The sequence below is a fragment of the Leptinotarsa decemlineata genome, unplaced genomic scaffold (genome assembly GCF_025532065.1).
Source record: "Leptinotarsa decemlineata unplaced genomic scaffold, Ldec_3_MD MMD2_tig00003736_RagTag_RagTag, whole genome shotgun sequence".
Lineage (NCBI taxonomy): Eukaryota > Metazoa > Arthropoda > Insecta > Coleoptera > Chrysomelidae > Leptinotarsa > Leptinotarsa decemlineata.
Window position 1 is genome coordinate 5,171,344 of NW_027412593.1, and position 13,093 is coordinate 5,184,436.

The 13,093-nt window shown below is 33.7% G+C and overlaps 1 protein-coding gene across 3 annotated transcripts; it reads left to right on the plus strand.

Moving 5' to 3' along the window:
- The first annotated feature begins 1,659 nt into the window (after window positions 1-1,659).
- Window positions 1,660-8,235, plus strand: Sgf29 (SAGA-associated factor 29). Of its 3 annotated transcripts, none has more exons than XM_074178338.1 (6): window positions 1,660-1,814; window positions 1,874-2,124; window positions 2,252-2,371; window positions 5,266-5,424; window positions 5,477-5,711; window positions 7,909-8,235. In XM_074178338.1, the coding sequence occupies exons 2-6, from the start codon at window positions 1,960-1,962 to the stop codon at window positions 8,100-8,102; spliced, it is 873 nt and encodes a 290-aa protein (XP_074034439.1). In that variant the 5' UTR covers window positions 1,660-1,814; window positions 1,874-1,959; the 3' UTR covers window positions 8,103-8,235. The 3 variants fall into 3 exon arrangements, with proteins under 3 accessions (XP_074034439.1, XP_074034441.1, XP_074034440.1); XM_074178340.1 differs by having other exon boundaries at window positions 1,687-1,814; window positions 1,869-2,124; XM_074178339.1 differs by lacking the exon at window positions 1,660-1,814 and having other exon boundaries at window positions 1,828-2,124.
- The last annotated feature ends 4,858 nt before the right edge of the window (window positions 8,236-13,093 follow it).

Sequence of the window (13,093 nt, forward strand, 5' to 3'; positions counted from 1 at the left end):
AAATAGCTTGCCCTATAGGCGTTGTATGGGATGCGTTGACAAAGCTGATATGCTGAAATCCTACTATGCTATAGATAGGAAAAGTCGGAAGTGGTGGCACCGATTATTTTGGCATTTCTTGGACACATCCATTGTAAACTATTATATATTGTTCAGAGAGAAAACTGGAAATGAAATGAAACTTAAGGAATTCCGTCTCGAAGTTGTATCTGGTTTGGTTGGAGCCAATTCATTGAAAGAAAACTTAGGAAGGCCATCAGATACGCCTGTCCAGAGCAGATTCAAAGTTCATGTATCCAAGGATCTTAGAAGTGATCAATCCAAGCACATGCCCGAGTATGGAACATCAAGGCGTTGTGCACATTGTAGTAGTGCTAAGGAACCGCATCGCACCAGATGGAGCTGTAGTGTGTGCAAAGTGGCTTTGTGCAAGTCAGCCAATAAAAATTGTTTTGTCGAATTTCATAAAGTTTGAAATGTCATAATTACCGACTATGTATTGTTAAATTTTTTCAATAAATTATTTTTGTTTATTGTTTTCGAACTCGACTCTTGTATTTTCATGTCCAGTTGACTCCTATAAACAGTAAGTCACTGAAAGTTTTAATAAAAACTCGATTTACTTAAGTCGTGCTTCAAAGGGTTAAGGTTATTTCCAGTGTTGCCAACTGGATGAACTATAAAGATATAAAGTCGATACACAAGAACCAAAATTTCGCTACACTATTTCATATTCCGCTACAATTGTATATCTGACGCAATCAGTTCGCTCATGTGCCCTATTTAAGATTGAGTACCACAGAACTTACAGTTTGTAGTTTGGTACCGTTCAGATACCACAAAACTGAACTGTCACTTATTGTCAGAATCCTCAGAGTTGAGTCAGAATCAGGATTATGCTAATTGTCAATCGAGCAACAGTAGATGAAACCTAATTTTCTGAATTAACAGCAGTTAATTTTTGAAAGCTGTCGTCTCGACCAAATATTTCTTAACTTGAAATAATGATTTTGAAAAGTAAAAATAAATATTTATTCGTTCACGTACGTATAGTCCCACTGAACTTTTGAACGATCATTCGCGACAGGTCTGATCCATCCTTTCAAGTTGGAATCAGACAACCAATGTTGAGAAAAAGTTTGTTTTCGACTTTTGTATTTTTTTGAACATGTCCAGTTTTCATGAATTTCAACTGCGGTAGGTAGCTCTTTCGCTCGAGCTCCAGTCAAATGAAATGTCTTCCATTTCCACTCGAGACTTTTAGTTCAAAGATATTGGAGGTTATATAGTTAATGATAGTAATGAAAATATCCAAAATTATTCTTCTTCTCTTTCATCATGTACTTACATACGTTATAGTCTTAGTACCTCAGCTACTAAGACTATAACGTATTGACTGCATTGAATTATTCAATTGTCAGCTGTTAGTGCTGTCCACTGCCTCGTCTTCTTCTATATTTTTTTAAATAATGATTAAATGTAGAAAATTCCGCTACTTAATGTTCAAATCCGCTACGCCGCTACCATCGAGTGAATTCCGCTACTGTTGGCAACTCTGGTTATTTCCATTATTAGAAGCTGAAGAAAACGTTTGTAAATATGGCAACGGTGTAGACCATTCCGTAACCAGAGAACACCTATATTTATACCTGCTTTGTGTTCTAACCTAACCTAACCTATGTAACAGACTGACTGTCAGTGTCAGTTTGACGTTTTGAGTTTAGATGTTTTTTTTCTTGATTCGTAAATCAGAAAAATAAATGTTCTTCAACATTATTAGAATTAAAATTTCACCTATACTTCTGTGCAATTCTGTGAGTTGAATTCAGTCATTCCAAAAAAGAAATATAATTTTGATCTCTTTTAAGCACAGATTTTATTTCTGCTAGTCGTTATATCTTGGTATTGCGCTATAAAGATAGATCGTCATTTCTGGCAGATACAATCCAACACACAATAATGCCGTTTACCGCAGACGCGGCGGCCGCACAACAAGTACAAGAGCGTTTGAAGTCCCTTCAACAACTCGTTCATGAAATTGAGAAGAAACGCCATCAGAGTGAACAAGGTATCATATCTCTTCAGAGGTATGCTCAAGATGAAAAACCGGGACAAAGTTCACAGGTAAAAAGAACTTATAAGGAGCCTTTGATTACCTAAGAATACTTTGAACTATTCTTTCAAAGTGGTATAGTTTTGAATTTCTCACATCGATGAATAAAGAATTGATTGATATAACTTTTCCTTTTAGAAATTGAAATCTCTTTATAAAACAGCAATTCTACAAGGAGAACAGGAGGAAGAGGTCATAAGGAAAGCTCTTCAAAAAATCACCGAAATTCGGAATATCAAAAATGAACGAAGAATTCAGGTGAGTTTTGAATCGAAGGAAATGTTTTTACTGTAATAATTTGTGTGGAAAATATTGGTTTTAATTGGTTGCCCTGGTTTCTGAAACAATTTTGATTAGCATTATGCACCTTTGTTCACTCGTGCTCCAATCTACTTCAAAATGACTAAAAGGTTAAAAAAAATTAACCAAAAGAGAAATATTTTTCAGGAGGTATAAGTTTCTAAAAAAAACAAACCTTATTCCATACCAGGTGAATTATAGTTTTTCTCAAAAATATTTATTTCTTCAACAATTTCTATTTCGTCTCCTTCAACGTAGTCCTCCTCAAATATAATACACTTGTGACAACGTTTTTTTCAATCCTTGGAGCAGTTCTAATAAGCACTTTTTGATATATCTTTGAGCTCTCTCAGCGATTCAGTTTTTACCTCCTTAATCGTCGCAAAAAGCTGTCTTTTCTTGGGTGTCTTCAATCTTGGGAACAGGAAAAAGTCGCAGGGGGGTAAATCTGGTGAATACGGTGGCTGAGGCATGATTACTGTGTTGTTTTTGGCCAAAAAATTACGAACAAGCAATGAAGAGTGAGCAGTGCAATATCGTGATGTAAAATCCATGAATTGTTTTTCCACAATACCAGAAGTTTTCAAGATAATACTCCTTATTGACCGTATGTCCATATGGCAAGAACTCCTGATGCACTACGTCACGGTGAACGAACAAAACAGTGAGCAAAACATTGGCATTTGATCGAACTTGGTGTGCGTTTTTTGCTATCCTGGGCTCTTCCATTAGAATGACTGAACTTTGGTTTCGATGTCATAACTATATACTCATGATTCGTCACCAGTTATGACCGATTTAAGCAAATCTGGATTGCTGTTGATATCATTCAATTCCTGAGCGATGCTCATGCGACGGTTTTTTTGGTAAAAGTTCAGCAAATATGAAACAAACTTCTCTGTCACTTGCTTCATGCTGAAAATTTACAAAAAAATTGCATGACATGAGCCAACCCATGTGCCGATATCCTCAGAAACTTCTCTAGTGGTGATTTGATGATTCAACAATTTTCATCACTTTCTCAACATTTCCATCTTTTCAAAATTTGATGTAAATTCTTTGATCCATTTTTTCCGATAGCAGATAATCGTCGAACACACAAAAACACTTCTAACTTTTATGCCTCTCACCAACAAATTGAACATGCTAAACGTCGTACATCTATGAAAACTTTCACAAAAATGTTAACATGATGCATGAACTAATCTATGATTAAAGATATATTTCCTTCTCAATTGAAGGACTTTTCTAAATCTGGGATTGAAATTAATTAGCTGTATGAATGCTTTTTATATAGTGACGTTATGACAAGAACAGATGTGTCTATTTTCATTATATATAATTGTAGAATATTTGAATCATCTCATAAGAGTTTAAAAAAAAAGTGCTGATGGAAAGTTGTTTTGTGTTTCATAGCATTCCTCTAAATGATAAAAATTAAATGAAAATAATTACTTTTTTAGAATCATGTTCTATATGATATCATCACTTTAATAGAATTTATGTTATATTTATTTATATAAGTCCTTAATTGTACAAAACATCCATTTTATCGAAAATTATATTGAACATACACAATTGCTAGTGTTAGTGATCATGGTTAGTGATCAAAGAATGTAAACTTTCACGGCCGGAGATAACTATGTGAAAGCTATATTTAGGCCAACAAAAACTATCAGTCAAAGTCTAAGGTCAGCTAAGGACTCCAGAGAACCTTTAGCAACACCCAGGGTCGGTCTACATTGGAACTATGAGAAAAAGTATGGGTACTCGTCTCTCTGAACACAAGAGAAATTGTCCAATCGGACAAACTGACAAATCAGCTATAGTTAAAAATGCTTCCAACAAAGAAGACACTCTCATTGTCTCATTCAAAGATACCGTAATACTTGATAAAACTCAAAATCACTATCCAAGAGTATATAGAGAAGCAATAGACATTCAAAAACAGGGATAATTTCAATAGAAAAGAAGAGGCAATCAACATTAATAAAATCTGGCCACCTATCCTTTCAGGTACACAATAAATATAATATAAAACCAGAGTCAAATACCAGCATTGTAGTTAGTGCATTCGAAACTATATGAGGAACAACCACATCGCCTTTGATAATGTCTACCGCAGTAGTAGACGAAACGTCAGACATAAAACCCTGCAGACCATGGCAAAAAACCCGGAAAATAGCTTTCACACATGGTTAGTTTAGTGTTATATTATTGTTAAAGAACTGTTTCATGTTTGCGATCCCCCTGTTTGTACCTGATTAGAAAGAAATAGCTAGTAATGATATCGTTGCAATCTACTTCTCATTTCAGTATATCAAAATGTTCAGTTGTTTAGACTGATAAATACAATTTGTTGTAATCAATACAATTACAACTATAAACATTGAATACATTGTGGAAGTGTCATTTTAAATAATGAAAAGGAAGGTGGTATTCCTTATCTTTTCGGAAGCCATAACACTGCCAACAGAACCTAGGAAAAAGTTCCTTGTAAAAAATGTCATTTAGATTCATATATAATTTTGTTTATTATAGTATTTAATTGCTGGAAAAGATACATTTCCAGGAAAATTAAACATTTTCCATGGAAGTTGTAAATAAATAATGTTCCGCAGCATGAGTTTTTATTATCAAAAGTAAGTTTCTGAAATAGTCAGTTATTCACTTTTGAGAAGCTGTATCTCCAAAATTAGATGGAAGTGCCAAGTTTTGATTTCAGATTCGTTCGTGATCAGACAACAAAAATATGGATCTAGGTAATTGAAAATTTTTCAAAAATCAATGCAAAGCAGAAAACTGAATATTCACTAATGTTTGTAGTGTATGAATTTGTATTTCCTTTTCAGTCTAGAATTGCTTCAAACAAAGAATCCATCAGGAAGGGAATATGGATGAAAATGTTATCGAGTTCAGCACAGACCTTGCCTTTGTATGTTGGAAAAATAGGTGAAAAACCACCTCCACTATGTGGAGCAGTTCCAGCAGATCCGAATTATATTGCTAGGGTATTATTTGTTATTGATCAAGTTTGAAATGAACTAACAGTTGAAATTTTAGGTTGGTGATATGGTGGCAGCTTTGGTGAAAGATTCAGGAGATGGGGAAAACTGGATATTAGCAGAAGTGGTCAGTTATAATAATACCACCAGTAAATATGAAATTGATGACATTCTAAAAGAACAGAATCAGAAGGGAAGGCATACGCTCAGCAGACGAAGAGTAATACCATTACCATTAATGAGAGCTAATCCAGAAACCGATCCTCAGGCACTATTTCCCCAAGGAACTTTAGGTATGTTACAACTAATTCAATTTGTAAATATTATTTACATAGGTATGTCACATAGAAACTCATCTAATCTTTTAAAAAAGGAAAAATAAACTATCTGTTTTGGCATAACTAGGGACCTTTCGGTCGTGAGTCGGCTGCGCTCCCACTGCGCTAATTCACCGCTTTGGTAATATTATTTTCAAAACAATGGCTGAGAAGATAATGTTAGGCTCATGATGAGATATTTATTTATGAAATATTTCATTAAAAGCTTTGAGCTGATTATTGACACAACTTTGGAGTTCAAAGAGCATGTTACTGGCTGGTAGCCAGGCGGTTGGACGTGGGTGCTTTGTTCGCTCAGTTAATCTGCCGATGTGTCTGTTGATGGTTCAAGCCGCAGACTGAACGATCGATTTTCACTTGTTGTCGTTCGTAGGGGTGCGATAGCTGGTTAACATATTTTTAAATACTCAAGAAAGGAGTATGCTAATCTAAAGATCTCTACTCCTCAGAAAAAAATGTGTGATTCATTAGTTTTTTCTCATGTTAGTTATTCCTTCCACAAAATATGATGAATTGAAACTTCAAAATGGTTGCATTCATTTGCTGTTTTCGGGTTTTTTAGTGGTCCTGACCTTTTTGCATTAATAATGGGATTGAAAGCCGGATTCCGCCTGTTTTCTTAACTGCATGATCCGACACTTTTTGAATTATTAAAAAATCTGTGTGTTTCAAAGTGCCAATATCCATGTTTTATTGCTATTGAAACTTTCTTCTTAACAGTTGAAATAATTTGTATGTTTATGGATTTAAATGATCTTCCTGTATAGTCGCAGATAATACTATCTGGTTTTATCTAGAATTCGCATTTGGGCATTCATGGCAATGCCATGAATGCTTTCTGATAGAGTGTGCTCCAAAAATGCTGGTTTATCTGTTTCGCTATAGCAACCACTTTTTTTATGTTGTGGTTTCAGTGGTTTTTATGGTTCTGTTATAACCTACTAGCTACCAACCAACCACCATGTTATTTGCAGACGACACTACCATTTTATGGCATAGTAAAACTGTTGAAGATCTGAATAATAAGATAATCGGAGACAATAATGTAATCAAGTCCTGGTGCGACTCAAATCTTCTCTCTCTTAATATAATAAAACAAATATAGTAACTTTCAAATGTACTCTAGAAGATATGCCTCTAGAAAATGAGAAGATTGAAAATAAAGATTGCACAACATTTTTGGTCCTTTATATTGACAGTAAATTGAAGTTTGAAGCACACGTCAACCAATTGAAGAATAAAATCTCCTCAGGGTGCTATGCAATGAGAATTATTTCAAGGGAACTTGGTACTGCCACGGCTATGAACGCATATTATGCATTAAATGAATTTCAACTGAGATATGCCATTCCTTTTTGGGGGGTATGTAACTCTAGTCTGCTAGATTCAGTACTTATACTGCAAAAGAGAGCCATTAGATATGTGTTCAAACTAGGACCGCGCAATTCCTGCAGGCAGTTATATGCAGAGAAAAATATATTGACAGTTGTGGCTCTCTTTGTAATAGAAACTGCGTGTCTTATACACAAACATAGGTCAAAATTTTACTATATTTCTTCGTGTTATAGCACTCGCCTAAAATCTAAAAATAATTTTAAATTACCATTGCCTTCTTCATCCCTAGTAAAGGACTCCATTTTCTATAACGGTGTTAAAATGTATAACCACTTACCGTATCATTTTGGAAATAGCCAAGATAGTATTGACAGCTTTAGAAAATACACAAAAAAACTTCTCTCGAGCAGATCTTATTACAGTTTGCAATAATTTTTCAATGACAATTTCCAGTGAAATTGTGAACTGTTATCTGTAATTTATTGCGGATACTGTATTAGCATACTCGATTCTACTGTTGAATTATAAGTCGTAAAATTGACAAAATATTCAAATTAAATTTTATGATTGATATTTTATTTATTTATTGACACTTATTCTATTGAATAAAATGTATAGTTGATAAATGTATATGTTTATATACTGCTTGTTTATATAACAACTTTATTTTTATTTCATTTTATTTATATTTTACATTTCTTTGCGTGTATATTCTACTTTGTCAACAAAACAAGAGTTTTTTTGACAATAAAGTATATTTTGATTGATTGATTTTTTTTCAATCTGTACACCAAATTTATTTAGATTTATTTTTCAGTGATGGCTCTGTTTCCCCAGACAACTTGTTTCTACAAGGCTTTAGTGAATAAGCCACCTGCAACACTTATTGATGAGTATGAATTGTTATTCGAGGACCCCACATATCAAGAAGGATACAGTCCTCCACATTATGTTGTGCAACGGTATGTTATTGCCTATAAACAGAAGAATAAACAGAATACTGCCACCTGACAGTGCGCATCAGACAGTAATATGTCTGATAATGATGAGAGCTCCCAGCCTTTTACAGAAAGTAGTTAAGATTTATTGATGCATTTATGTAGATAAAACGTGTATAATAACGACAATATATCTTGAAACGTAACAGATTTTTATTGTTTGTCCTCAAAAAATATTGAAAAGTGGGTCTTGAAAATAATTTGAGAATTCAAAATTCCACAAACCCAAAAAGTAAGCTCTATATTGAAGATAAGGGGGGCCAGCATGTGAAAATCTGAAAGGGGGATTCGAAATCAGTTAAATTAGGAAAAAGTTGCCCATTTTTGAGATCATTATAATGACATTTTGAAATTTAAGAAAGTCCGATTAGTTACAGAGATGGAAAAGAACCAAATTTCGCCACTAACGTTATAATTATCGTTCGAGGTTATTTTTAGGAATAAATTAAAAAGTAGAAAAACCTTCAAGATAGCGTTGAAAGGTTTTCATTTCAACGTTTCGACTCAAAGAAATCACTAATTGAAATTTTTTTGGTATTACAAAAAAAGTCGATGAGTATAAATTAGCATTGTTTGTGATAACCTGACTAATGTATCACAAATGCCTAACTAGAAAGTTTTTAAATATATAAATAATACATAGATATAAATTGACATATTTTATGAATAATAATGATGATAATAATAAAAGTTCCGCAAGAAACCTTTTGCTTTTTTCAAGACCCTCAGCATATTGTAGAGAATCCGCCGATTGCTGATCAGGTGGAATACATCTGGAAGGACATTTATGAACACCCACAGCCACCCGATGGTTCCGATCAATTGAGCCATATTTTGTTACCTATTCTGATAGAATAGTTATTTCAAGTAAACTGACTGGAATAATTGTTTTCAAAACTCACGTTTTAAATACATGTTCGTTATGTTATAAACCGTCACCGTCACATAAATTACATACATAATTGAATACACCAAATGAAAAACAATAATGAAGAACGAACAACACCGTTTTGAAATGCAGCTCTTAAAAAAACATTTGTTGAATTGAGTCTCTAAATTAACTTTCGAGTTAGTGGGCGTTGAAAATATGCATAAGATTAACGTTTTCGTGCATATTGACATTTTTAAGTTCTCAGAAAAAGTTATTTATGAGACATTATTTTGTGGCAATTATCAATTTGACAAAATATAATAAACTATGACAATCGTATATGTACACAAAATGTAATTTTAGTACCTTTCAATTTTCATGAACAAAAAAATTATTGTATTTGTATATTCTAATAAATGAGATACATTAAGCAACTTTTTCTGAGACATATATATGTGGGATTTCAAAGACAAATGACAATTTCAAATTATGGTACTCGACAAGCTCTATCCAAATGAGTTAAAAGATATGAATTATTCTCATTTTCAAGGCTTACTATGACTTGCAAAATGAGTCGAAATTTCTGGAGGGACAATTAGGCATTTCTTTATCGGAAAAGTGGATACCCTATTCGATTTGGGCATATCTCAAACATCTGGATTCCAAGTTTCAGCCCAATATATCATAGAGGGTGTTAGTTATATGATGACAAATTTCCAAATCAATGATTTTCTGACTGACCCTGTATGAAAGTCTATGAACTTTTCAGAAAAGATGAAGTAACCATTCAATGAAATAATACTTCGCATACTCAGCTACGAAGTTACAAAGGTTGTCATCGTTTCATGGAGTTTAATTAAAATCAACAAATCAAAAGTTGAAAACGTGTTTTCAATTTTAGAAAAATTACCACAGAAATAAATCAAATGATAAATGGAACAGTTTTACAAGATATTGGAGTGTTCAATATATCCTCCTTCAAGCTCTATACATTCTTCATTCTGGCGGGTCTTCTTCAATTGGCCTGGTGTTATATCACCACACTTTTGCCTTATCCTCTCCTTCAATTCGTTAAAATTTCGTGGTATATTTCTAAAAACTCTTTCAAATATCCCCACAGCAAAAATCTAATGGAGTCAGAGGTCGGGTGATCGAGAGGGCCAACAAATGAAAGGGCTGTTCTTTCCAATCCATCTTGAAATTTTTCATCAAGATATTGCCGCACAGCATTCACATTGTGAATGGAGGCACCGTCTAGCTGAAATATAACATTCCTGCGTTCTTCAATGCTTAGTTCTTCCATGAAATCCAAGAATTTCGTTGTCAAAAAATTATAAAATCCTCCACCGTTTATTGCGTTTTCAAAAAACACCGGACCTATTATACGGTTTTTGAATATTCTTACCCAGTCATTGGTTTTTTGTGAATATTGTCTTTTTGCATTTATCATCCAGTGTAGATTCTCCCTTGCCCGGTACCTGGAATTCTGAGTGGACACTGGGAGAATATTGCCCAGAAAGTTATTATTATTCAAATATTCACCTTAGCAGAATAAACAGAATTTCAACATCCGTTCCTCGACGCCTCTTTTTAACGTGTGCATGACTCTCGGTTTGAAGTAAATAACTATTTTTTTTCAAACATGTACGTATTTTGGATATACTAACGTGTAAATCTGTCAAATCTACCGCAAGGTATTTTTCGGGTTTTCTCGAACATACTCTAAAATTTGTCCGTCTATCTCAATATGTATTGTATGTTGAATTGGTTCACGATCTGGATATCTTTTGTTGAATTCTTCAGTGGCCATCCTCGTTGATCGAGCGTTGTCAACAACTAAACGCACAATCTCATCAATTCTCTCGACAAAGTTGAGATTTACCATTTTGAAAATCGCAAAACTCTTATAACTCTCTTCACTGAATACTTGTGGAAAGCCTTTGAGGATACCTAACTGTCAAAATTATAACAACGAAAAAAGAGGATTTAATTTCAAAGCCTGCTATGAAGAACCGTGCCTAGCTTATTGATCTAATCATGAATATGCCGTATGAAATGGAATCATGAGAACTTCTCCAAAATCTGTCACCGAGTTGAGACAAATATTTAAAAAAAGTATATTGTACCAAAAAATCAAACGATGATGATAAAACATTTTAAACTTTTGGATTTTTGGTTGAACTAGGGACATCTATCTGTACCTGTTAAGATGATAAAACTTCGTATCTGAATATTTCATTTGTTTCTCATTTCAATGGCTACTTCACCTTTCCTTTGAAGTGTACAGTTTGTTATACAGGGTTAGTCAAAAAATCATAAATTTGGGAATTCGCCATCATATAACTAACGCACTTTATGGGATATTGGACTGAAATTTGGTATATGCGAGCGCTTTCGATAGCTGGCAGTGCTATCATCTTCTTGGCTCTACTCAAACTGAACGTTTCATCTTCTTGTTTGTTCTTTTATGCGGTTAGAACGCCTTAGTGCAGGTACTGCAGGTAAATTTGCCTGTATTTGGGTTACAACAGGTAATATCCTTTGTGTTGGATTTTCTCCATGTTCACTGTTTCTAGGAATGTGTATTGTATTGTGTAGTATATTGAATGTTTTAGGTCTTGTTGTGTTTTGATTTGTACTTGATCCTTAATAAGTGAATTATGAATTTTAAATTTATGGATGTTTCATCCCAGATGTCCATACGGTTTCCTTTATTGACTTGTTTTATGAGTTTTCTGTTCTCTGGTGGGGGAAAGTTATGTTTGTTTTGTATGGCGTGTGTTGCGAGGTTTGATTTATATGTTATTGGGTTTATGTATGCCTTTTTGTGCTCGTCGTATCTTTGGATCCGTTTTTTCTTGGTTTGACCAATATAGAATTTGTTGCAGTCCGAGCATTGTATGCTGTACACTACGTTTAGGTTTTGTCTTCTTCTGTTTTCATAGCTGTTTATTTTTTGTGTTATTTTCGTATTCAGCTTGTGAGTGATGTTGATGTTCAGGGGTTTGAAGATGTTTGTTAGTTTTTTGGTTTGGTGACCTACGTATGTGAATGCAGTCCATCGTTGTGTTGTTTTATCTGTTGGAGTAGTTTGATTCTTGTTCTGTATTTTTTGTTTCATTCTATTTTCTAATTTATATATTGTCTTTTGGGTGTATCCGTTCTCAAAATATCTCTGTATTCATATGTTAGATGACGCCTGGGAATGCTAGGTCTTCTAATTGAAACCACAACTGTGCGGTTAGCTTCGGTTGGTGACACCGTGCATATGTGCTGTTTTTCTGTTTTTGGCAACCAATTGTTGCCCATTTTTGCACTTGGCTACACCGCGCTGATGAGGCCAATAGCCAGAAACACGTGTCCGCGGTTTGCCAATAATTTTTCCTGAGTGCTGTTCCGAATAATCCTTTCGTTTTTGAATTGAATCACAGACACTCGATAACACCTCCTTTTATATATATATATATAGATATATATATATATATATATATATATATATATATATATATATATATATATATATATATATACCGATTTTATTAATTTTTTTTTTGAAATGTCACGTACTAAAAGGTCTACCGTGGGACAAAATTTGAAATGTTCAAGTTTCAGGGCATACTACGATATTTTTTATTAGCGACTTCTTTATTGAAAAAATCACCACTGGATTCAGAGTGCCTCTAAACAGGTGTGACCAAAATTTCATGAAAAAATATTCATTATTAACAAAGTTATGACAACTCAAAAATTCGAAAACTCACACAGCTGACAGTCACAAAAAACACCCTATATCAACAGATATAGCCATTAGAATATTTTTTTTATTTCAACAATAAAGTACCGCCACATGAAAAAAAAAAACAAATAGTGTAAATATTCTTAATGAAAATAACGGAATTACATTCAAGTTTTCACGCAAGTTAATTAAAACTAAGACCTAATATTTCAATTTAAATCTTAGTTGCCATGGAAATGATATTACAGTTTGCCACTTGTGAAAGATTTAAGTGTACTATTGTCAACAATATTCACCTTACAGTTCTTCGAATTATTTTGTGTCATGGCTGCAAGATTGAGCGTAAGAGAGAAAATTGAAATTGGACGCCTTTCGGGAGATGACGTTAGAAGTGCTA